General features: G+C 45.5%; 1 protein-coding gene across 4 annotated transcripts in view; it reads right to left on the reverse strand.

Annotated features, from left to right (window-relative positions):
• Positions 1–10679: 10679 nt before the first annotated feature.
• Positions 10680–24171, reverse strand: part of HACD2 (3-hydroxyacyl-CoA dehydratase 2) — an 89873-nt gene continuing 76381 nt past the window's right edge. For 3 of the 4 annotated variants that reach the window (XM_022567262.2, XM_089910599.1, XM_089910598.1), the window contains 3 exons: positions 20834–20955; positions 18595–18773; positions 10680–13700 (listed from right to left, as the gene is read on the reverse strand). In XM_022567262.2, the coding sequence (XP_022422970.1) occupies positions 13618–13700; positions 18595–18773; positions 20834–20955 (384 nt within the window). In that variant the 3' untranslated portion in view covers positions 10680–13617. The remainder of the gene's footprint in view (positions 13701–18594; positions 18774–20833; positions 20956–24171) is intronic. The other variant, XR_016393000.1, reaches the window with a different exon arrangement.

Below are 24171 nucleotides of genomic sequence, written 5' to 3' on the forward strand. Positions count from 1 at the left end.
GTGAGTCACTCTGCATTTGGAGGAAGTGCCTCTGGGTTTTCATATTCCCGGGTCCCCTGGCAACATTGTCATCAAAGAAATACCAAAAGAAACCTACCCTGAGGTAATGCTGCCTGAGGGTAGAGGACATCCTGGGGAGACTTGGGGGTGCTGAGCATGGACCAAACCCCTTCTGCTCCAGGCCTTTTTCTCTCACCCTAAAGCCTCAGATCAGCTGCCTTGATTTATATTTATTCCATATTGTCAGCTTTTACTCCTGCACCTGTGGATCTGATATCACCTGAGCACCTCTCCAACATATGGTCCCTCCCCTGTGCTTGACTAAATCACATGGTGTCAGGGGCTGCCTGAGAGTTCCCAGAACTCACCCCCTCATTGTTCAGAGGAGGACACTGGGACCCGTGGCAGGGAGGGAGAGAGTGACACAGCAGGGACTCTGCGATGTGGTCCTTTACAGAGTCCAGTGTACTTTCACCAAGCTGGCGCCTCCCAGTAGGAGGAGGGGCGGTTACCTTCACCCCTGGCCTTGGTCACGCCTCCACTGATGGTTTCCTTCAGCCCATGACTGGGCTTCAGCTGGAAGACCCCAGGCAGATACGGGGTCTGGGCAGGCATTGGAGCTTGTCATTCGGAGGAAGGAGGGGAACACATGGTCTGAGGCCCTGGCTTGTCCTACTGGCCTGGCTTCCTCGGTTGGAGCCCAGCCTGGGCCTGAACAATGTCCTCCAACCAGATGAGACCCGTCATTTAAGGGAGTTCTTGCCCTCAAGGGCCAGAGGCACTGCCACCTCTGGGGCCCCTGGAGAGCAGCCTGTGCACTTGGACTACTTACTTCCTGGGACCACGAGGTGAGGAAGAGGCTGAGGTTCCTGCAGTGCCTGGCAAGGCGGCCACAGCCTCTGCTCTGCCCTCCACTGAAGCAAATTCAAGTCCCTTCAGCATTTAACGAGCAGGGAAGGGGCTCCTTTAATCCTCCCAGAAACCCTGTAAACTAGGTATTATTTTGTCCCTATCTTATATGTCGAAGAGGCTCGGGGAAGTGGTGAGGGCAGAAAGTGGAGCAGGAATCAAACTCAGGCCTGACTCTGAAGCTCCGTGTTGCTCTGTCTCCAAGTAACCAGGCAGAGGTTGGGGAGGTTGGTTCTGGGCAAAAATAGAACCACACAAACCAATAATATAGGGCACTAGAGAGCGGTGGAGAGAAAAACTGAGATAAATTAGGGGGACTGAGGATCAAAAGAATGAGAAATTAAAGAGGAGAGGGAGAAATGACATCTTCTTTGTGTCCCCTACAGCAGGGGCTATACAGCTGCTTTACACCTGCTATATGCAGGTACATCCGGGTATAGTAGGAGAGAGACCCTAGATGTTTGAGCTACACATCCAAAACACAAATGAATGCACGGCCTGGTGGGGTAGCCTGGAGAACCTGCCCATCCAGAGGGAGAGCCTCCACCCTGACCCTGCCATGTGCCCTGTAGGACTGGGGCCCAGGGTTGCCAGAACTCCAGGGCATTTTTTCAAGAGAAGCAGGAAATTAATTTTTAAAAATGTGAACCCTCTTAATTTAAAAATGTTAGTAACCAAAACAGTTTAGCATATCATTTTAGAAAAAAAAAAAAAGCCATGTTCAGCTCACAGACTGCAGGGGTGCAACCTCAGCTTTACTGCACTTGTTTCCATGAGGATCTCACCACCAAACTGTGAGCCTTTCCAAGGCTTCAGACCGCAGGAGGAGCAGTGTGGGCTGGGGGGATCGAGAATTGAGAGCTATGAGACTGTGAGGAAGAAGCATCCAGATTTTCTAGAAGGGAACCAGACTAAATGAGACCAATGCATTGCCAAAAAGATGCAAAAGAGCCATTCTGCCTTTGACCCTGGCGGTGCCTTCCACCTGTTCTCCGCGGCCACAGCATTGCCAGAGCCCTCAGCTCCAGGCGGAGAACATGAAGCTATGGGCGCAGGAGGGCTGAGTGGGGCAGAGAGGGAGGGTTGTTTGGAGGCGGTGGGAAGCAGCTCAGCCTGGTTGCTGAGAAGTGAATCACATTTCCATGTGATGGGTGCAGTTCACACTTTGTAAGGGAACAGGGAGCAACCGGAGTCTGACTTTTCTAAATATACCAGGGAAGCCAACTTGCCTGGCTCTGAATCGAGATTCCTGACAGGAGGCTCGGCGAGCCCTGGGATCCCACATTTGCAGGCTGCATCCCAGGCTGTGCTTCTCCAATGAGGGGAGAGGGGCTGATGCCGGGAGCTGGGACTTCCGGAAGAAGCCCACAAACTTCCATTCTTGGGTTAATACCTGTAGGAACTCTGGGAAACCCTCACAGGCCTGGGTTAAGCTGTACCACCTCGGGGCTTCTGCGGTCAGAGGGGCCACTGGAACCCCACAGCAGGCCTCCTCCTCCTGTCGCCCTCAGCCTTCCCAGGGCTGCCTGGCACAGACCCCCCGTTTGTGTCCTCCAAGCTTCTGGGTACAGGCAGTGTCCCTGACATCTTTTCCAGGGTCTGGGAGGGTCCATCTCCCCCGATTCTCCAATCTTCTTGTAAGTCTGCACCTGAAATCACAGTGTGGGCAGCTGAGGCTCTGCCTCCCTTCACAGGAAGCTCAAGTCCCTGGAGGAGCATGAAATCCCCTCACCGTACACCCAGAAGTGGCCTGCAGGGCCGTGCTGTGGGCTGGGAATGCGGGGTCCAGCTCTGCCACGGACCACCTGTGTTCCTGTCTCTCCTTGGACTCAGTTTCTGGACTAGTGGAGGCTGCAGGTGACGCTGCTCTTCTGAGGCCCCTTCCAGTTCTGACATGTCATGGTTCCCTCATGTACAACATGGGCTGGAGGTTTGGGAAGGTACGAGGTGGGTGGTGTTCAGTGACAGTTCTCCATGGAGCAGGTGGGGCTGCTCATCTTCTCCTGACTTTGAATATGAAATGAAGCAGCCTCAAGCCGCTGGCAGGCTATAAGTGCCTGGAGCTTTCAGTTTGATCAGCTGTCTTAATGCAGGGGAGAAGAGGCAGAGATAATCAAACAAATGTAGGCTTTAGCCTGTGGACAGAGATGCCCATGGCATGTGGGCACACATCTGGGCACCCTGGGCACTGGAGGCCGGGCCCAGCCCAGCTCTGGGGAGGAGCTCTGGTCCTGAGCTGCTGTGGATAAGCAGCCACCAGGCTGTGAGAATTCCTTGTAACCAAACTCTCAGCTGTCTTCAGCTTGGCTAATGAGGAGCGCCTGAGGAAAAGGCCGAGCCTGGTGGGGAGGTAGGGTTTTAAGCTCAGACCCCCAGGGCTCCGACTGGAGGTGTCAAGCAGAGTGCTGCAGCCTGGAACCCAGGAGGTGGAGCCCTTCCTGGACCTCCACCTCCCATTGCATCCACTGGGCTTCTCAGGGAGCCTGGTTCAAGGGGTTGCCAGGGGACCCAAGGGCACCAAGAGGACTAAAAGTCTCCAAGGAGCCGGCAGCTGTATGCTTTGAGAGATTATCTGGGTGGGGTAGCCCCCGAAAGTCATCCTAAATGAACCCCCTGCCCCCTGCCAATGCCCCTGTGCTCCAGGGAGCAGGGAGACAGCATGGTGGAGGGAAACCACTGTGCGCTTTGGGATCTGTGGAATTTGGATCAAATCCTGCACCCATCCCTGTTCAGAGGCCAAGCCTGAGCACATGAGCCAAAGCTGCAGGCCCAGCCCCTTCTTAACACATTGACTTCCTAAGTTTCTTTAAAGAACTTACTGGTATCTGAAACGACCCTATTTAATCATTTGTTTATGTTTCCTGCCAGTCCCCCAGACCCTACTAGAAGCCTGGGGACTGAGAATACAGTGGTCCACAAGCCTGGAGGAGTTCCCACCCTTGTGGAGTCTGCAGTCTTGACAGGCAAACAGGTGAGAAAAGATGGCAGTGAGAAATGGGAGGGAAATATAAGCGCTGTCACAGTGGCCTCAGAAATTACAATATTGCATGAGACATACTTCACTGTTGCCTGAAATTCTCACTTAACGGTGCTCCTGGTTTTTTCTGGCTCCCTGGCACTGTGGGAGCATCCAGGAAGTACACCAGCACCGGTCCTAGGACCTCGGACAGGCATTTCCTGGAGGCCAGGCCACAGCCACTCCTGAAGGACAGGAAGGAATTCACCAGGTGGAGAGGGAGAACCTCCCAGCAGAGGGAATGTGCTGGACAAAGACCAGGAGGTGAGAGCCAGGCGCCCCAAGGACCTGATAGGCCTTCATGAACATGGGGTGCAGAAGGCTGGAGACAAAGCCCATACAGGCTGCAGAAAGTCACTGGGTCAGGTTCAGGGGGTCTGGACGTTGCACCAAGAACAATAGTTACTGCAGGCTGAGACAGAGAACGACGTGGTAATACTTGCATTTTAAAAGGCTGTTTGGGCTGCTGTATGGAGAATGGATTTGGGGGGAGGGCAAGGGTGGGAGCTGACAGCCGGTTGGGAGGCCACTGCTGCCGTCCAGCTGAGATGGTGGTGGCCCAGATAAGAGAAGAGGCAGCGGAGGAGGGAAGTTGATAAATTCTATTGATCCTCTGGACATAGAATCAATAGGATTTAGTGACTGATTAAAAACTAAGTGAGGGCCGGTGAGGGAGCAGAAGAGGGAAGATGACTCCCAGGTTCTTGGCTTGACCAGCTAGCTGGTGGATGGGATGCCATCCAGTGAGGTGGGAAAGACTAGGACGGGGGAGGAGGAAGGGATTGTGGCAGGGGGAGGCGGGGAATTTCATTTTGGATAGGCTGAGCTCTGGGCGCTTATGGGATGCCCAAGTGAAGGGGTCTAGTAGAGCTCTGAGATGGATGCAGGCTTGAGTCAGAGGCCTGCAGTCATCAGCACAGAGAGGAAACGTGAAGCCGTGGCAGCCCTGCTCCTCCTCTCCAGCTCCTGCGTCAGACTCCAGAGGGGCCTGGCTGGGAGGTGACAGGGGGCACCGTGGCCTGAGCCTGATCCCTTCCTGAGCACCCAGTCCCATGGGCAGCCCTCCTTGGTTCTCACTGATGCCCAACATATGGGAAAGTGACTCTTGCTGCCTCACCTTCTGAGTTCTCTTAGATGGTTACATAACATGTCTCAACTTTAAAGTGTTCTCAACCAATTCAATTAAAAAAAGTAATGTGGGGGCTTCCCTGGTGGCGCAGTGGTTGAGAGTCCGCCTGCCGATGCAGGGGACATGGGTTCGTGCCCCGGTCCGGGAGGATCCCGCATGCCGCAGAGCGGCTGGGCCCGTGAGCCATGGCTGCTGAGCCTGCACGTCCGGAGCCTGTGCTCCGCAACGGGAGAGGCCACGACAGTGAGAGGCCCACGTACCGCAAAAAAAAAAAAAAAAAAAAAAAAAGTAATGTGGGCCAAAGAGAACATGTTCAAGGGCCAAATCTGCTCCGGGGGCTGGTGATCAGGGGCCTCAGATTTGAAGTAAGGAGTTAGGATGGAACCTTCAGGGTCAGGAGCCCTGAAGGCAATGTTCTTCAGAGTAAGCCCCTGGACCAGAATCCCCCGGGAGCTTGGGTGAAAATACAGCCCCAGTCTCTATCTCCAGTGATTCAGATTCAGTAGCTCTGAGGGAGCCAGGAATCCGATTTTGTCAAGTACCCTGGGCGATTCTTGATGCACTCAACCTGTGAGTCAGGGGGTTGGCAGAGACTTGAGCAAGTTTGGTCAAGGAGGCAGGAGGAAACCAGAGGAGCGGGCTGTCCAGAGCAAAGATCATTTCAAGAACCATGTTGGCTTCCTGGGAGGGATTCCAAGATCCCTCTTCATTCTCCCCAGCATGTCTTGGCTTCTTCCCAAGGAAGAGGAATGCTAATCTTTGTGCTCAGTTTCGAGATTCTGATGGAGCTCCATCTGCTAGTGAGAGGGAGTGGAGTCAATGGGCATCATTAGGAGGTTGGTGTACAGGGGTGTGGGTCTCTCTTCTGGCTCTTCTAGCCATTAGGTGGTGAGCAGAGCCAAATCTGCTCTTTCTCCCTGGATGCTTTCCTGTCCTTCCCAGCCTAGGCCAGCCTGGAGCCAAGCATGGTGGCACATGCACTCAGTCTTTGAGTATTTCTTCCCTGGAGATGGTGGTGTGTTGGGTCAGCCTTTCTATCACAGTGGTAGGACCTATGAGCAACAGGGTGAGAGGTAAGCTGAGCAGGTCTCACGATTGCCTTTAGTCTGAGCTGCTTCCTCTTACTGGTTTAGGAAGCCTGAGTGTTCTATGAGGAGCTTTACCAGAATGCTCCCCTGGGGCTCGAGCCACAGTTAACCGTTACACATTTTGTTGGCTGGTTCCCCCTTGTTTCTTTTGCATACACCTTCATTAGAGATGCATGGAGAAAAAATGAGAGTTCTGGGCCAGGACTGGGTATTGCTGGGGCCCCCAGTCTACTCCAAAACCATACCAGTATTTCTAACATCCAGCAGGTAGTACCCCAATTTCAACCGTACGACAAGGACCACAAAGCATACACTGGATTTCATAACAAGGAGGTCACTAGTGACCTGGAACAGAGCCGTGTCGGTGGCATGATAGGAAGAGCCAGGCTGGGTGCGACGGGAAGAGTGGGAGGTGAGAAGCAGAGGAGAGAACAGGAGGAGAGAAGGTGGAGGGCTGGGGTCAAAGCCAAGATGCGGAGGCACTCCATGGGAAGAGACGGCAAAGAGGAAGTACAGAGAGGATGGGATGGCTGGGGTGAGATCCCTAAGTGTGTGTGTGTGTGTGGTGGAAACATTTAGAACACAAGGAGGGGGTTAACTTTGGACAGAAGGTCACCCCTTCCATTCTAACAGGAGGAAAAGAAAAGGGTATGCTCAGTATAGGTAAGTCTATAGATGTGGTGATAGAAAGTTGAAGGAATTGCTACCTGATGGCACATTTCTCTGAAACTGGGGGTGTTATCCTGGGCTGGGAGTGAGTCAGAGGTTTAAGGAGGATGGAGTCTAAAGGGAATCATGGGCAGTGCCAGCCAGGCAGCCCCAAGGGTGAGGCACAGCGAAGGGTAGCAGCTGGATGATCCCAGCTCAGGGTTTTGCCAAGAGGGTGCAGTGGGAGGGCAGAGGGGCACGGGGGTTCTGATAACAGTGAGAAGAATGGTGGAGTCTGGCAGGAGAGTCTGATGGGAAGCCTGAGGGATCATGGGCAAGAGAGACCGGGGAACAGGGATAGATGGGGAACAGTGAGAGAGCTGGAAGCTTCAGAAAGCCATGGATGGGTGTGAGCAGCAGAGGGCAGGGCATAGCTCCGGAGCTGCCCTGGCGGAGGAGGCGGGGACAGAGAACTGGTCCCAGCTGTCTCACTATGTGGCCCTGGAGAAGTCACGTGCCCTCTCAGAGCCTCAGTTTCCTCTGCACAGAGAGTGATGGCTTCTCTGGCTCCCAAGCATCTAGGTGGTGAGCTGATGTGGGGAGGATGCCACCCAGAGCGAAAGGAACTCTAAGGTCTTGTCAGATAACAGGGCACACCAGGACAAAGCAGCCATCACCTGGTGACGTTCAGGAATGAGGGTAAAGTCAGGGAGACGATTTCCTGACACCAGGAGCCTCAAAGAGGACATGAGCCTGAGTGACGGGGCTGACAGCGGGCACTTAAACTGGGGTGTAGGCACAGGGGGAGTGGCAGTTGGCTGATGCAATTTGGGGCTGTTGGTCCCAGCTGGGTCTTCTCAGACAGATAAGTTCACACCCACTGGTAGGCTCACTTTAGACGCACCAGAAAGTAGCAAATGGTAGATTCCATCCAGGGTTGCTGACACCTGGGTTCTCAGTCTCATGTGTAATTCATTACCTATTTGAGATGGTGGTTTATTAAATACAAAAGACAAGGAAAATCTTCCCAGAGCCCAGCCTAAGCCCTCGTGCATCTCTTTTTCTGTTCCCCCCAGGACATGTTAACATCCTCTGATGGGGAAAGCTGCTAACAGATTAGTATTTTTCATGGTGTTCAAGGAGCTCTAGCCCTGAAGATGTTTCAAGGATAAAGACTGAAAATAGCTTCTGAAAAGCCTGCAGTAGCACCCCATCTCTTGGAGATTCACAAACTGCATTCAGGTGCAAAAAGGTCTGAAAAGCACAGCAGGAGAGAAAACTTTGTTTCAACTTAAACTACAGAACCGCTCCCCCCCCCCCCCCCGGCATACCCGTACTCCCATGCCCTCAAAACTAATATTCTGTGGCTTTCACTTTGACATAACATTGGCTAAATAAACCACCTGCTGTAAGACTATCACTGTCTGCCCTGGCACAGTCAACTAGTGTGGTTGTAGAGGCATTACGTATGCCCTTGGTTATCTATTTGGTATGTCCCAAATCGGTGTCATTTAAACAGCTCTTGAGGAAGACTTTAAGCCTGTTAAAGAGAAAATCCATGGCATGAATAGAAGTATTTTAAATCTATGAGAAAACTCACAGTCCAAGAGTCAAGTTAACTCACACCCACAGAGTGTACTGGACATGCTGCAGACAAGCATTCTTGGGGCCAGACACGACCTTATAAGGTGGCCTGACATTTTTTCATGGCCCCGGCCACCCTCCAAAAATATCCAGAGCCAGAAGAGTGGGAACTGACCTTCCTGAACGTTTCAAAGATTAACAAGCAGGCTCTCCATTAAACAGGAGCACTAACACCTGCTTTACGACCAGCTCCAAAATCTCTCATTTCAAAGCCAGGCAGCCTGCAGGGTCCCAGCCGGGGAGGTCTCCCAAGGCAGAAGAGAATAGCTGGAGCCTCAAAGCACGCATCCAAGCTGGGTTTTTTGCTCTAAAAAGTGTTATTTCCTGTACCCCTCCAGAATATGCTTTAAGATCGGGCTGCCTTTAATTTATATGGACAAGAGAAATCTGTGACTAATTTGCTATCGTGCGCCTTTCTGCCCCTTCCGCGCCCTTGGACCGAAGCTGTGTTCCAAACGCCTTTGACTCCCAAGGCCCCGGATCGCTTGTGAGGTGCTGCCCCCCAGCGGGACAGCCCAGCTACGACAACACGGAGGCGGAAATCGCCTTTGGGTTTTAACCAAGTCCAGCATCTGGAAATGCATCTGGATTGCATCCACGAAAGTCAAAGATAGATGTGGAAGCACTGCCGTTGTAATAAGTCCATGTTCTGGAATTAGTGAACAGAAAACACAATTTCCAAACATAAGCAGATTTATGAAATGGGTACTAGGTGCTTAAGTACACTGCCTCTCACATTTTATTTTTGCTCATCAAGTGACTTTTAAGGTGAATTGCCTTTCTGTGGGAAAAAAAGATTATTTTTGGTAATGAGACCTACCCCTATAACAATAAGGGGTATCGGGGTATCTCTCTAAATTTGAAAAAAAAAAAAAAGATTAGTTTCTCACGTTTAAAATGAAAGTGTTGGTCAAAAAACCCCCCCACAAGCTCTCTCTTCTAACTCTGGTTCCCAGCTGCCGGCAGGGGAACGTTAATAGGTATGGCTATTTTTGCTAATAGCTGTTTAGAACAGTTTCTTCACCACTAAATAACAACGAACCAGTCTATTTGTAATGCTGGGATTAAAAAAAAAATGAGGAATTGCAAAGCTAGTCTTCATTCTTGTTAAAGGGAACAGAACAACACAGCAGTATTTTCGGAATGCTGTAACAGTAGGTCTCTTAATTATACCAATGGTAATTCCTCAGGCTGGGGCTTATGTTAACATAGTACACATAATTGACATAAAATATGACAATGACAAATTACAAAGCCCTGGCTGGTTTCCCATTACCACCCTAAGATTGAAAGGTTGTGTTTTCTGTGTAGCCTCTACTATTAACTTTACCTCCATTCTTCAATTTCAGTTGAAATAATTTTCTTTGTTTTCATAAATGAAAGCCTGTCTCCGAAGCAGATTCAACTCTATGTGAGGACAGAGGTGGTCCTAACCACTGTGCTGGTAATGTCTGTGACCAGACAGCGTTCAGAAAGAAAATGTCCCTCTTTGGAACAAAGACCACGGTCCTGGACAACGGTGACAACTCTGAGAAAAACCTGGCAGACTCAGGAGGGGGCATGTCCCTGCTGGAGGCACCCTGAGATCACCCAGAGAAATAACTAGAAAGCGACCGGCACAGGGACGCATCAGCACTTTCATTTTGAGGCGAGGAAATCTAGGGTCTAGTACTAGCAGGTCAGAAGTGGCTGAGCTGAGTGCCCTTCTCAGTGTCTTTCTGCCCACTTGTTACTGTGGACGTCAGTGTGTAAAGTAGTGCCCCGGATTGCTCTGTATTTGGAGTTGTTTTTAGGAGGAGGTACTCAACCACTTGACCAAGTACTGGTTTTATTATAAGATGAACACTGCTGGGCAACAGTATTTCCCCTCTCAACTTACATTAGAAAAGTTAGATTAAAACACACACACACACATTGTAAGAAAAGGGCCCTCAATCTTTTACTGATCAATTTTTTATTTTTCTTGGTCACCTATATGAGGAATCTGTCTTGTCCTTCTGCAGCCAGGTTGGAGACTGGCTTGGTAAGCTTGAAGACTGACTGGTAGGAAGAAGGACTTTTTGGAAACCTCTTAGTATAATCTGTTTATTTTTCCTGTAAGTGTAGAACCATTAGTGAATAGCAGAAATAGATTTTAAAACTGTAAAGAAAGAGCTGGAATCCGTTAACAGAACTGAAACTCTTCCGTAATCCTACAACACCATTCTCAGGCCAATTCAGTGTGAAAAATCACTAGACTCACTGGTCAGTATTTCAAATCCAGGCAGAGCACACACCAGTTTATTTTGAAATGCAACACAGATCAGTATTTTATGAATACAACTTATTACTACATTAACATTATCAGGTAAAAACAGCTTCCAAATGCATGCATAGAAAGTTAAGCATAGTCTTTGAACTCCTTATTTCTAAATATACAAAAAATACATTTAAATTATATAATTTTAGTGAATCAAAGACTTATAAAATTACAGTTTTGGTTTTCCCAACATAGAAAAAATATAAAAATGACTATATATACGGTTGTATAATTTTTTACCCAAATTTCAAAGGAGCAGTCTGTACTGATATTGTCTTATAACGTCTTATCTGAAACTCAGAATTGAAAGTAATTTGCAGGTTGTACCACATCAATGCCAACCTTTTATTATAAACGAATAACCAGAAACATGAGTGGAAGTGAGGGTACAATCTCTTCACGTGCCTTAACGCTACATTGTCTAAACCCTTCCTATCGGAAGTTTGCTCCAGAGGAACGTTTTCATCAGGGAGGATGTGCTTTATTCCATGACTAACTCTCCACGGTGCCTGACGATAGTCAGTACGTGTTAAATGAACGAACCCAACCTTAGCAAATAGAACACAGCAAGATGCGGATTAGCAGCTTGTGTCTACAAAGCACTACTGCGTACCTCAAAGAATTTTCTGCCAGAAGGTGGTACCCGAAGTGGGGGATCTGAAACACCCAATCAGGTGGGGGGGCTGGGCAGTTGATGCCTTTGACTGTGCCCTGAAATGAAAACGGTAAGTCTGACAAAATACCCACCAAAACACCACCTTCCTCATTCACACCTTATAAGAAGATGTGACATCTGGTGGGGTTAGGTGTTCCCAATTCGTAAGAGAACACCACCACTTCCAAAGAGAAATGAATTCATGTTAGAGGTAAAGAAACCAGTTACTCAGAGAGGTGACTGAAGGACACGGTGGCATGGCTTACTTATCTTCAACGAGCATTTCAAATGTTGATGGACAAAAATGCACACTGGGGTTGAGACCCTTTTTGAGAAGGGAGTTGTTCGCTGCGTTCTTGTTGCCGAAGTTCAGTTTGATGCATAACCACTATTTGTGACAGGCTGTTTTTCATAGTGACAAATTATAATAGAGAGGCCCGAATAAAACCCCCAAGCCAGCAATCCTGGAAAACCTGCATTTCTCATCCCATCTTCTACAACTATTCCAAAAACAAGTGAAAAAATCTTACTCAAATTAATAATAAGGCTAATATAACCCAAATTGATTCTATTTTATAGTAGAAATACATTTTTGGAAAAATAAAAAGAAAAAGCATGAAAAATAATCTTTCCCTCATATTTTGTTTATCAAATACAAGAATAGATTCTAATCTCAACACGCCCAAGTTAAGAGTGCTAACTTTAAGAAGCAGAATTTTAATGTTTAATTCAAAAATAATTTATTACATATCTACCTGCATTAAATTATAGGCTGCATATTTTCTTCTCATTTTCATCTTAATTTTCAAGCTTCTATGAAAATAAGCATTTAAAAGTTAGTTTTCCATTACGACACTTCTAATATTAGCAATTATATTTTAATTGATAATCAGTCAGTAAGCTAGACTTTTACAGATCAACCAATTAAAAAAAACGGGGGTGAAGTCTGCACAAAGAACATTCTGTGTTTAAAATCTAATGCACATCTAAACTTGGGCTTTACATTTTTATCCAACCCTTTCTTGAAGAGCCTTAAACGCACAGTTTAGCAATTAAAGTATGGCGACATGATGTTAATTAGACAATGTCCATATGTCCAAAGTATTTCTTGGCTGATCCAAAATGTGGGGACAATACTACTTTTAGCTCATGACTGCCCAACTAGAACATTTCACTGCCTCTGGACTTACAACTTGGTGGGAATTACACAGGACGATAATTAGGAAAAGTATCCAAACAGAAGAGATGAATGAAAATGTAAAGGTAAAATAATAAGGGCAAATGAACCCATTCCTGACTGTTCTTCCAGACTCCATTTTTAGAGTAACGCCTTCCATGTGCTTTCGTTAATGGATTCTTTACTCCTGTGCGACTAGACTGGCGTCAGGTCCCTAAGTAAGAATTGCTCTTGGCAAACACCTTGCTCAAGGGTGTTCTGAGAATGGTACTGTGAAAGGTACTTGTCGCTGACTAGTGACTGAGCTTTCCCTTTCTGAGAACTGTCATTTTGTTAAAATATGACTGAGGCTGAGCCCCAGATAAAGTAGCTTCTCTACAATACACACATACTTATTAAATTCAGGCACACTTCGTAGTGGCAGGCAGTAATGACTCGATTGAAAACAAACAAAAGGGTTCTAGCTGTTTTCTGATTATAGGCACTACTCCAAAGTTTCACAGACATATATACATTGTATAAGTCATTCACTAGATAGGGGGGAAGGTCCCAGCCATAACTTCAGAGCATTCCAGAGGACAAATGGCTTCCAGCATGCAGTCAAGCACTTTGAGAGGGAATGCTAAACACACTGCAGACTGAAACATAGCTGCTGCAAGCTGGGCACTGAGCGGGCGCAACTTCATTACTCAGACTGTAACGCTCAAGTATTTAGTATTACAGATCTTTATTTATCAGACACATGAAGGAAACAGGAGGATAAAAAACGCCAAATCCCTTTCCAGCGCCATCATAAATATTGGGAACTTCTGGTTGAAAGAACATGCTGAAATGGACCAGCAAGGATGTTTTATGTAACGGCTTTTTTTGTTTTTTATAAAATCCCAGGCCCATGTGACACTGGATTTTGGGTTTTGTTTTGTTTTGGTTTTTTTTAGTATTTTAAAAAAAGTTCTTACTTATTTTCTATGAAACGTACTGGGAACAGAAAAAGTCTGCAGCATCTTTTGTCATTGGAAAGTTTGTTTCTGGGGGTGTGCAGGAAGCAGGAATTATTCAAATTTCTTGTGTTCGTCAGTATGAGAAAGGACCTTTCTTCTCTGGTGTATCATGTGGAAGTATAACTGGGGAAAAACTGGAAAGAAAAGAAAGAATTCATTAAGGAGATGACTTAAAATCACATGTTCTATGTAAAGCACATGGACTTGAGGTCCTCTCTGACTCTCTGACCACTTTCTCTTTCAGCAACTAAGGAAGGTAACAAAGTGGACCTGGAGAGAGAGGAAAAACACAGAGGGACTGACTTTCCCGCTTTAGCCGAGGGGGAAGGGTAGTGTGGACTGGAATGACAGACACTACTGACATTACCATTACCAATCAAGATGCCACAGAGCCGCCAAATAATACTCTTTACACTCTCTCATATTATCTTCACATTTATTCTCTGATTCCCCAACAACTAGGGGAAGGATTCTAGTGATGGAGTTATTATTCCTATTCACAGAGGAGGAACTCAAGCCCCAGAGAGGGTGGGCGCGTGCCTGGGGTCTCACAGCAAATCACTGACAGAGTCAGGACCAGGCTCGGGGCTCCTGACTCTTAGTCTCGGCCTCTCTGTTACTGCATTGTCATCAGGGAGGATCTCCTGAAAGTACTTCCAGAGAAAGGCTGTTCTTTGAGTGGGAAGACTGAAGAGGGGGAGGAACGCTGTGACATTTGATCTGAACACCACTAAGCCAGGTTTGGATGAGGAAAAAGTCCATATGAAAAGCAAGCCCTCAGGCACCGGAGATTCTATTCTGGGTCATTTAATAGATTACTTAAAAAAGGACTGGTTCTCAAATGAATAGGGTGGTCCTGCCTCCCTAGGGAGTCTTTAGAAATGCGGGTGGGGGGAGAGTATCGAAGGGGGTAGATTACTGGCATTCAGCACAAGGGGCCAGGAATGCCAAAATCCACAACGTATGACAGTCCCCCATGACTAAGAACTGTGTCATCCCAAATGCTTATAGTGTCCCTGCTGGGAAATGCCAGTTTAAACTACCTGACCTTCACAAGGTTACTGTAAACTGGGGGTTCAAAAACCATGTGAAAAACTCCAGTGAGATGGTCTTGGATGTACACTATCCCTCCTTCCCTTCCCAACCGCTCCAATCTCTATTTTTTAGACAGTAACCTGTGTTTTGGGGGAGGTAATTTCTACTACTGCCAACTCTCCTCTCAGTTTCTTCCTTTTTAAATGGATTCCAAGTTGGCCAAATGTCAAATGATCCTCCCAAAGTACTCCAAGACATCAGTGGGTGTGTGCACACAGATCTGACACGCTGCAGAGGAGGCCCCAGTGCCGAACTGGGCTGCCATCCACTCCACTCACTATTTGCAGGCAGGAAGTTATTCACAGAAAAGACCCAGCTTGTGCATAAAATTCAACAGTGAGAGAACTATTTTGGTATGAAAGCCAGAAAATTTGACAAGCTCCATAATCTAAAAACTGGAAGTAAAGATATAATTAAACCATAAGGAATGCTAATTGTAATCATTTGAAAATGTGTGGCCAGTCACATTTCTACAGACCTACTTTAGTAAAGGGAAGCTCTGAGGCAAAGTACGCCAAGGACTTTTCCACTGGCTGCATTTGTTATTACGCCACTCATAAGGTGGCTGTAGCCCCACAGGCTCTGAGGGAGGACAACGATCCAGAAGCCATTCATTAGGCCCTTAGTGGCAGCAAGACGGCCAAGTACACCTTCTTCATCCCCCAGGCAAGGGCCTGCTGGCTACAGAGGGTCAGGGGTTAGAACTGGAGAGCCGATATGGCCCTTTCATTTTTTTACATCTTCCAGAGGTTTCTCAGCGCCCAAGAGAAAGGAATGTGTGGGGGAGGCCAGGAGAATGGGGGTACTTGGGTTGGAAATTCTCTACTGCTCTGTGACTCCCTGGTGACCAGAACTTGGGTGACACTGTCTCCATCTCAATTACCCACAAGTTCACACTGAATCCAACTACAGTGGCTGAAACAATTCCAGATGCATGGCTACTGCTTTTAACTACACCGAAAATCTCAACCTGCCAACGGGCCATTTAGAATTCTACCCTCTGCTCTTACAGCTCAGGACATGGAGGGTGGAGATGGCGGCTGTGCACGTTATGTGTGTCTGGCTTGGTGTGTCGGAGTCGGGGTAGGGAGCTGTGCGTGTCACTGGACCCACCTTCCTGTAAGGAAATAGGCTCTCTTAAGACTTGAAGGCTGAGAGCAACTGGAAATGCTTTCTTTGCTTGGGGTAAGTTTCTTCTGTTCCTCTAAAAATCAGAGGTGTGGTTATGGTTACTGACAACGTGGAGAGTGCCCTGCTTCTTGGTGCCCTCACCCTACTCATTGTTTCTCATTTCTCTCAGCCTTTTTTTTTAAGGCTATAGCTAACTTTCTACAGCCTTTTTAAGGCTACAGCTAACACCCCTATAGCTAACTTTCACCAATTTGCACAAGGATGGGGGGAGGTGATGTAAACAGGACTTAGATGTCTACTGAGTCCTGTGGATACTGTACATACTCATACTGCATCTGCAGCAGAGGAGGAAAAGAGCATCTTGCAAGGGACTCCAAAGCACCTCGATATGAGAAAACTCCCATGGCTGCGGCTCATGGGCCACACACAATATGGGCTATGTGTGCACCAATGCAACAGCAGGTCAGGACCATAACGAAGAGGTGCTGCTTTATGTAAGATATGTATATCATTAACTCCCCATTAAAGAGGGTTAAAAGAAACGTAAGTTGTAGAAAGGAAACCAAATTTGGTAAAGAAAGCTGCATTATCAAGAGCAACCTCTCCTAACTCTGCATTTTCTTCTCATAAACACCAAGTTTTGGAAAGTTGGAAATGTGCAGCTGGCTGGAATGAACTGTACAAACTGGTCTCAGTATTAACAACCTAAACAACTGAAAACATTCAGGGCCATTGGCTCAGGCCAGAAGCACAGTGAGTGCCAGCAGACACAAATACGGTCTGCATGACCATCCTGAGCCGGGGTGGGGAGTTAGGGATTTGGAGGGAACCTTTTAATCCCTGTCCTTGTTCTACAAGAGTTAAGCTGCCTTAGAAATGAAAGAATACAGCTTTTAACCAAGCCAAGTTCTCTTATCAAAAAGAGGCTGAGAATGGAAGAAGGGGGAAGGATTGAGGTAAAAGCAGATGTCTGCTGAGAGGACAGCGCTGCCCTACTCCCTGTAAGACAGCTGGCTCTAAGGTCTGTGTTTTCTCTCTTTTCTCTTTTCAGGCCAAGAAGGACAATCCCAGAGAACTGGGCTTGTTTTCCTTCAGGAACCCTATCATCCTATCCTCCTGTGCTTGACCAGGCCCCTTCGCTACGCTGAGAGGTCAGCAGGCAGAAGCAAAAGGCCGGGCAGCACTGCTTGCCCACCAGAGCACAAAGAAGACTCCGAGGTGCAGACAGACACGGGCTGCCCTGGAGAACTGCTCCTGGAACAGAGCCCCTCCTCCTCTTCCACAGACAGAAAACGTTGCAGCAACTCTGAGGTAGGGGCCCCAGATTTCTGACAATGACGCAGCACCTTGTTATTGGTTTGATTTCATGATATTCTCCTTGCCCCTCTCCCAGTTACCCAACACAGCATCTATCGCCATTCAAAGACTTATGCTGAATTTAAATAAATCCTGTGGTGCTCGTTGGGATATGTGTTAGCCTGGGTGTGGCAAAACTGCAATTAGGAACTGTTGCTCTAGAGACTGGAAATGAAACTCTAGGGGAACAAAATGAGAAAGGTGAAAAGCTCTAAGTTAATTTTTATTACTTAAATTTTTACACTCTTCCATATTTATCTTTTGTTTGAAAATCAACTACCTTTTACATTGGAAGAGAGATGGCCTTTAGCCACCATGGTTCTAGCACCAGAGAGGAGGACTTGATCATTAATAAAGAGTAGAAAATGAATCATGTAGCAGAACTGCATCCAAGAACTTCTCCAAGATAAATGTTCACATGAAATCGGGGTGGGCTTTTTCTCTCACAACACGTGAAATGCAATTTTCCACAGGGGGACACAAACCTGTCACCTACGATTGTTAGGAGGATTCATTCAGTTAATGCTGTGGGCTGAAGAAAAAGCCAACCCTCTAGTCTGAATTTAACCTGAGGTTTAGGGGAGAACATAGCATCTCTCTCACAGACTAAAATAAGATTCAGAGTCACAATGCCTATGGAAGTAGGTAAATGAGAAGAAACATTAACTTTACGTGTCCTTGGGTAAAACAAGATCCTTTTGGATATGTGGAAATCAATCATAGGATTGCAACTGAACATCAGAATTTGAGAAAGGGAGTAAACAACTCTTCCTCAGCAAACGTGACTCATTTCAGAGAAGCCCCAAACATGGCTTTTTCTCTCTGTTCATGTGCTGATAGGCATGTTTGATTATCCATATATTTAAACCTTCAGAATTATTAAAATAATTGGAAACCATCCTGAAGATAACACTATGTCCTATTCAGATGGCTTTGTTTATTTCCAAACAAGAAAATAAGAAATAAATTAATCTATTTTTATTTTGTTTCTAGTTAACTATCAATTCCTTAAAAGTGAAGTAACTGTCTACTTTGATACAGTAAAAATGTAAAAATCTCTTTACAGTGTTTTTCAAATCCCACAACAAGCAGTTCTCAAGAGACAGAAAACCTCAAGGTAAGGTCTTTAAGGGCTTTTTTTTTTTTTTTTTTTTTTTTGCTTTCCACTCAGTACTCTCCTGCAATAGACAGTTAACCTATCCTGGAATTCACTGTTTAAAACACACACTGAGAAGGACTGCATTTTGGCAGCTGTATTGAGAAGGGTTCATCTTTATTCAATTACTCCCAGAGAAAATTCCCTCTGACAGTCGGCATTCGACAAAAACCAAAGCGTTCCCAATAAATTAGATTTACAGTGTAAAAACAACCAAAGGCATTTCACTCTAGTTATTCGTGAGCCAATTTCTGAAACATAAATAAATATATGCATAACCATCTACTTACTTGGAATATAGGAGATCATTATCAGAATTAGGAACGCGTAATAGTCAAAAGAGAAATTGTATTTGTTAGGTAAACTGATGGAGTACAGGCCAGACTGTCTGACAAAGGGCAAAGCGGCATATATTGTGAGCAATTCTCCTGACACTCCCATTGGGTACAGCACAATGAAAAGCGTGTACCTAAAACAAAACAAAATATTCATTACTGAGGTTCGAAGCCAGCTTTAGTAGAAAGATGCATCCCCACCAATACTGATTACTTGGTAGAAAGCTATCATTTATACATTTCCCTGTTTACCCACTGCTTAAGTTCAGGTTTTACAAGCCAGTTTTTGAAAAGGGCCAAAGCAAGTATGCTTCTGAATGTTCTAAAAGAAATGTGTTTGGTCAGCCTCAAAATTTGGCCTAAATAAACAACTCTTCAAAACAACTCCCTAAAATAATTGAGATGATGCCAAATATTGGTGAAGTAGGGGCACTGAGTCATGGTTTATACTGAAGGGTCCTGCCTCGTGGGGTGGGGGTGAGTTTGGGGGGGAAGGTGTTGGAGCATGGTGTCCAGGAATCCCTACAATGTACACCAAAGTCTGGTCTGTGGACTGAAAAACCCAGCACATCCAACGTGTGTATACTGCTACAACTTTTCAAATGTCTGTACGTGCTACTGTGAAAAATAAAATATATCCTAATTTTAAAAGATATTAAAAATTTTTATGATAAGCCTTTAGTCATTACATAATTTTCTAGTCAAAAAAACTACAATTACTATCACATGGGTGACTCCACACAATTTTTTTCACTTTAAAAAAAGGAGTTCCTCAGGTTTCAAAAACAATTCAGAGAGGTTCATCCTATGGAACTAACTGGAAGCCATTCTGAAGTGTAAGTATTGCTAAAGAAATCATCAGCTCAGATTCTAAAAGGCCTTTGGCTGTTTGTGGCTGACAATAAATACTGGGCTCTCAATGTCCAGGTACAGGAATCGTGCTGAGAAATCTGTGACAAAAGAAAGACATGTTCTCCATTGCTACCTTCAGCCACGCTGAGGAGGATGGTGGAAAAGGAAGACTCTTCCACGGGCCACAGACGACAATGGACAAAAGAATCTTTCTCTAATTGTAAAATCAGGGTTTGGTCAATAAACTTTCCCTATAACCAGGATAGACAGCTTTCACAAGTCTGCCCAGCTTGGTTAGAAACTGCTATATTTTCCCCATTTTCCTAATACAAATGTTTATTGAAAAAAAAGAAAAGAAAAAGGAGAAGTTCACATGCTTGAAACGTTGGAGACATTTGGTTTATGTCTCTGTTTAATCACTAGACTCATAAATTGTCTAGGAACCGTCGTTGCGGAGCACAGGCTCCGGACGCGCAGGCTCAGCGGTCATGGCTCACGGGTCCAGCCGCTCTGCGGCATGTGGGATCTTCCCGGACCGGGGCACGAACCCGTGTCCCCTGCATCGGCAGGCGGACTCTCAGCCACTGCGCCACCAGGGAAGCCCCCCAAGGACAATTTTGATCCTTTGGCTTTGTCACTCCTTCCTGTAGTCATTTCTAACTCAGAAAACTGCTCACAACTGTGTCACACATTAGTTCAGATAATTAGATGAACTATCAGCCTTTTACACAATTCATAACAAATATTACTGCTAAAAATAATCAGAGCAAACTAAACTGACAATATGCTGAAACTGCCATGTAACATTTGTTATTAATTAAAAAGTAATTTAAGAGTTATCTTGTTGGCAAAATTGAGACAAGAATTGGACTTGGTCCAAAATCCATCAAAATGGCAGAAGCTCATCAGTAAAATTTTCTATGGACAAAAAATGTATGGTATATCAAATCTCTTTTGAATAATTTAACTGAAAAGAATTGATCCCAAGGAAATAAGTAGAGATAAAAAATTTTAAAGTGTTTCTATTAATCAAAGTTATGTACAGTCACTTATTCTGATGAAATCTACAGACCAGATTTCTACCTAACCCGTCTCACACAATTTCATATTTATTTACTTATTTATTTATTGGCCACGCCGCGCAGGTTGCAGGATCCTAGTTCCCCGACCAGGGATCAGACCCAGGCCCACAGCAGTGAAAGTACCAAGTCCTAACCACTGAACCACCAGGGAATTCTCACAATTTTATTTTTAGAAATAAAAAATAGTATTTAGGCAATAAAGGAAAAATACAGTGATAGATCACTTCAAAAGTTAGTCTTCATTCCCTGTACTTCTTTACCTGGCCCATTTGATGAGGTACGGCAGATGGTTTAATAGACTGAATGTATAAAAGGAGTAACGGATAATTTCTGTGATTGTCCAGGCAATAACAAACAGGAGGACACTGTCTTCACTCTGTACCTGTAGGAAAAGGAAGACAAAAGCAAAAGCAAACACATAAAACATCTTAACAAAGAAGCACTCACCATGTGGGGAGCCGAGTCCCTCACCCCCCTTACAGAGCTGGTGGGTTGAAGAAGTCGACACAGCCCCTGGTCTTTATTCTCAATGGCCATAGCACAGCACAGAAAGAGCTTACCGCATAAAGGAACACATGCATGCCTATGACAACAATTGTGTAGAGCCAAGTGAGAAGGAATGCGGGCTTACTGATGAGTAAGAGAGACAGGGAGGGGAAATTATATGAGCTGTAGCCCACAGGGAGAAACAAACACGATGAGTGAGTTTCTGCATGTTCGTTTGCTGACCTGATGTGGAGAATGTTAACTGGCGTTAGTGGGAGCCAAGAATGGTTAGGTAAGATGGCAGAAGGGTGAACTGGTGGAAACCTTGGGTTCCATTAACAAGAATTTTAATTTGATTTACGTGACAACTTGGAATCCAAGGAAGTTTCAAAGAAGGGCAATATAATGATTAAAACACAACTGAAGCTAATTCCCTGGGCAGGATGAATTCACGTGAGGGAGGCTGGAGACCAGCTACGAGGCAGGGCCCATTTATTCTCTCCCACTGGTGACTTCTGCCCCCCCCCCCCCCCCCCCCCGCCCCATGAGGCCTGGTTTAACTCAAGGATTACAGAAGCTTCCATGCTGATCACAGGAGGTGGCTAAAGCCAGAAGAGCTTTGGAATACTTAGCCTCCTCTGAAGTTGTTTTCATGCTGAAAAAAATATATACTTTTTTTTAACTTTAAAAAAAATTAATTAATCAATTAATTTATTTTGGCACGCTGGGTCTTCGCTGTGGCGTGTGGGCTTCTCTAGTTGTGGTGCACGGGCTGTAGAGTGCATGGGCTCAGTAGTTGCGGCATGTGGGCTCTCTAGTTGCGGCATGTGGCATCTTAGTTCCCCAATCAGGGATCGAGACCGGGCCCCCTGCATTGGGAGCGTGGAGTCTTAACCACTGGACCACCAGGGAAGTCCCCAAAACAATATACTTTAAACAGAGCTCCTTATGTATGTTTTTTAGGGGATGTATTCACTAGATGCCTTATACTGCAAATCTTGCATGAAAATTTATTACCGTGGTATTAACTTTCAGCACCCCCTCTTCCCACCCCAGGTAGGTTATGATGATCCTTGGCACTTGGAAACCGATAATAAGAAACAACCTTGCACACCAATTCACTTATATTTTCTTACATCCGAAAAGAGCAGTTAGAGAGTTGAATGTGAATAAGAAATTCCACTGAGGAAATCAAACAAATTTCAATTACAAGATGGATCGTCTCTGTCTTACTCCTAACATCTAATACAACAAAGGTATGGCATTCTAACCTTAACTTTTGCTTCTCTGCATTTGCAATGTTAATTTAGCACTTACATTCTTCCTCAGAAAGTGTACATGGAGCGATCCACCTACACAATGAAATAAGTAGTCATTTACATACCTATTAACTAAATTGCTCTCACAAAGAATTTCATAAATCCATAGTTACTACCCTCTAAAAATAATAAGAATTTTATACTGTCAAGAGCAAGGGTACTTTTTGTTTTCCTGGCACTCTTATATTAGCCAAAGTAAAGCAAAAGCTAAACCCCTCTAAAGCTTTCATGTTTCATTTTTCAGTCTGTCCCCAAATCCTTGCTTAAAACCCATCTATACTAAAATATAATTTCAGAGCACACTTTGCTTTTTGATAGACTCTGTAATCCTCCTCATCTTAAGGAGATATGTTTTTACAGCTATGGGCTGAAGCCTTCCTTAAAGACCTTTGGGTTAAACAAGAAGTTCTTCTAATATTTTGCATTGTAATCGTCTTGAAAGCAGGGAGCGTGTTTTATTCATTTTTGATTCCCAAAAGCACTTTGTGATTTTCATAAGTAGGAGCTCAACAGATATTGGTAAAGCAAAACAATTCAATCATAATCAGTGGCCTGCTTTTTGATACCTGATGTTAGTTTCTACGTTGTCTTAGAGGCCTTCAAATAAGAGAAAAGCAAACAAAGAAGCCCCCCGGCCTCCCACTCTGATCCAGCCTGCAGGTTATTTGATTCACTGTCCCACCGCCCCATTAGACTATAAACAAAAGAACTGTAACAAACTCAGACTCGGGATGAATGTGAAAACAGTCTGTTCCCAGAATCCAGTTGTGAAGACCATGTCACAATTTTAAAAAGACTAAGGATGGGGAAAATGATCATTCTGTACAAATGATATCTTCAGATCAATAGGAAGTACAACGTGTTATTAGGGAGGGGCTCACATAAAGTCAGAGATCAAGCTTATCTAATTTGCAGATAACTATCCAATAACACAAAATAGGGGTAGAATGGAATGAGTTAAAACCAGTAAGATCAATGAGCAGGTTTGGGCTAGGTTGACCAAAAATGTCTTGAAGCCATGTTTCAAAGCTGCATGTTCACAATCATGGCACACACGGGGGAATAGGCCGGGGGCAACCCGGCTGGCCAGGAAACCTTCCTTTGCCTGGTGCGGTGAGCTGCGTGTTGGACCCTCCACACCATAGACAGCAGGTTTCAGCCCCCTGCTCTACAAAGGGAGAGGAGGCGTGGGGAGTGGGTGGCTTGTGTAATTTAGCCAAGGGAGTTTACAAAGAAATTCAAGCTGCAGAAACAAATGGGTGCAAGAGAAAAACCTTTACAAACAAATAGCATCGTCTGTTTGCTTTAAAAGGCTCAGGGAGCATCAGTATATGAAAAGCTGTCATTTTTATTACATTCAAAGAAAAACAAATGGTGCCACATAAGAAAATCACTATTGTAGAAACCCTATTCTTAGCATTCTGGAACCTACTGCTTACCACTCTGGTTATTTCAAAGAAATCCCCTGATCATGCTTTCTCTGGTAGGTGTTCTTTCCTCTTCTTGATATACCCTTTTCATTTGTGAAGAGAAGAGATTTTGGTAAAATCTCGGAGGTGAGAACTAGAGTCTGTTCTGGGAAGAACTGTGAACAGTATGTTTATCTCAGTCTCCTCTGGTTGCCATAATAAAATACCATAGTCTAGGTAGCTCAAACAGCAGAAATGTATTTTCTCGCAGTTTTAGAAGTCCGAGCTCAGGGTGCCAGCATGTTTGCTTCCTTGTGAGGAACGTGAGAGAGAGAGGGAAGTTCTCTCTAAAAATATGTAAAAGGTATCATGTGCAAGGATATT

Source organism: Delphinapterus leucas, chromosome 4 (assembly GCF_059928025.1).
Source record: "Delphinapterus leucas isolate spDelLeu-1000000601 "Yukka" chromosome 4, BTC_Dleu_Yukka2, whole genome shotgun sequence".
NCBI classification, from domain to species: domain Eukaryota; kingdom Metazoa; phylum Chordata; class Mammalia; order Artiodactyla; family Monodontidae; genus Delphinapterus; species Delphinapterus leucas.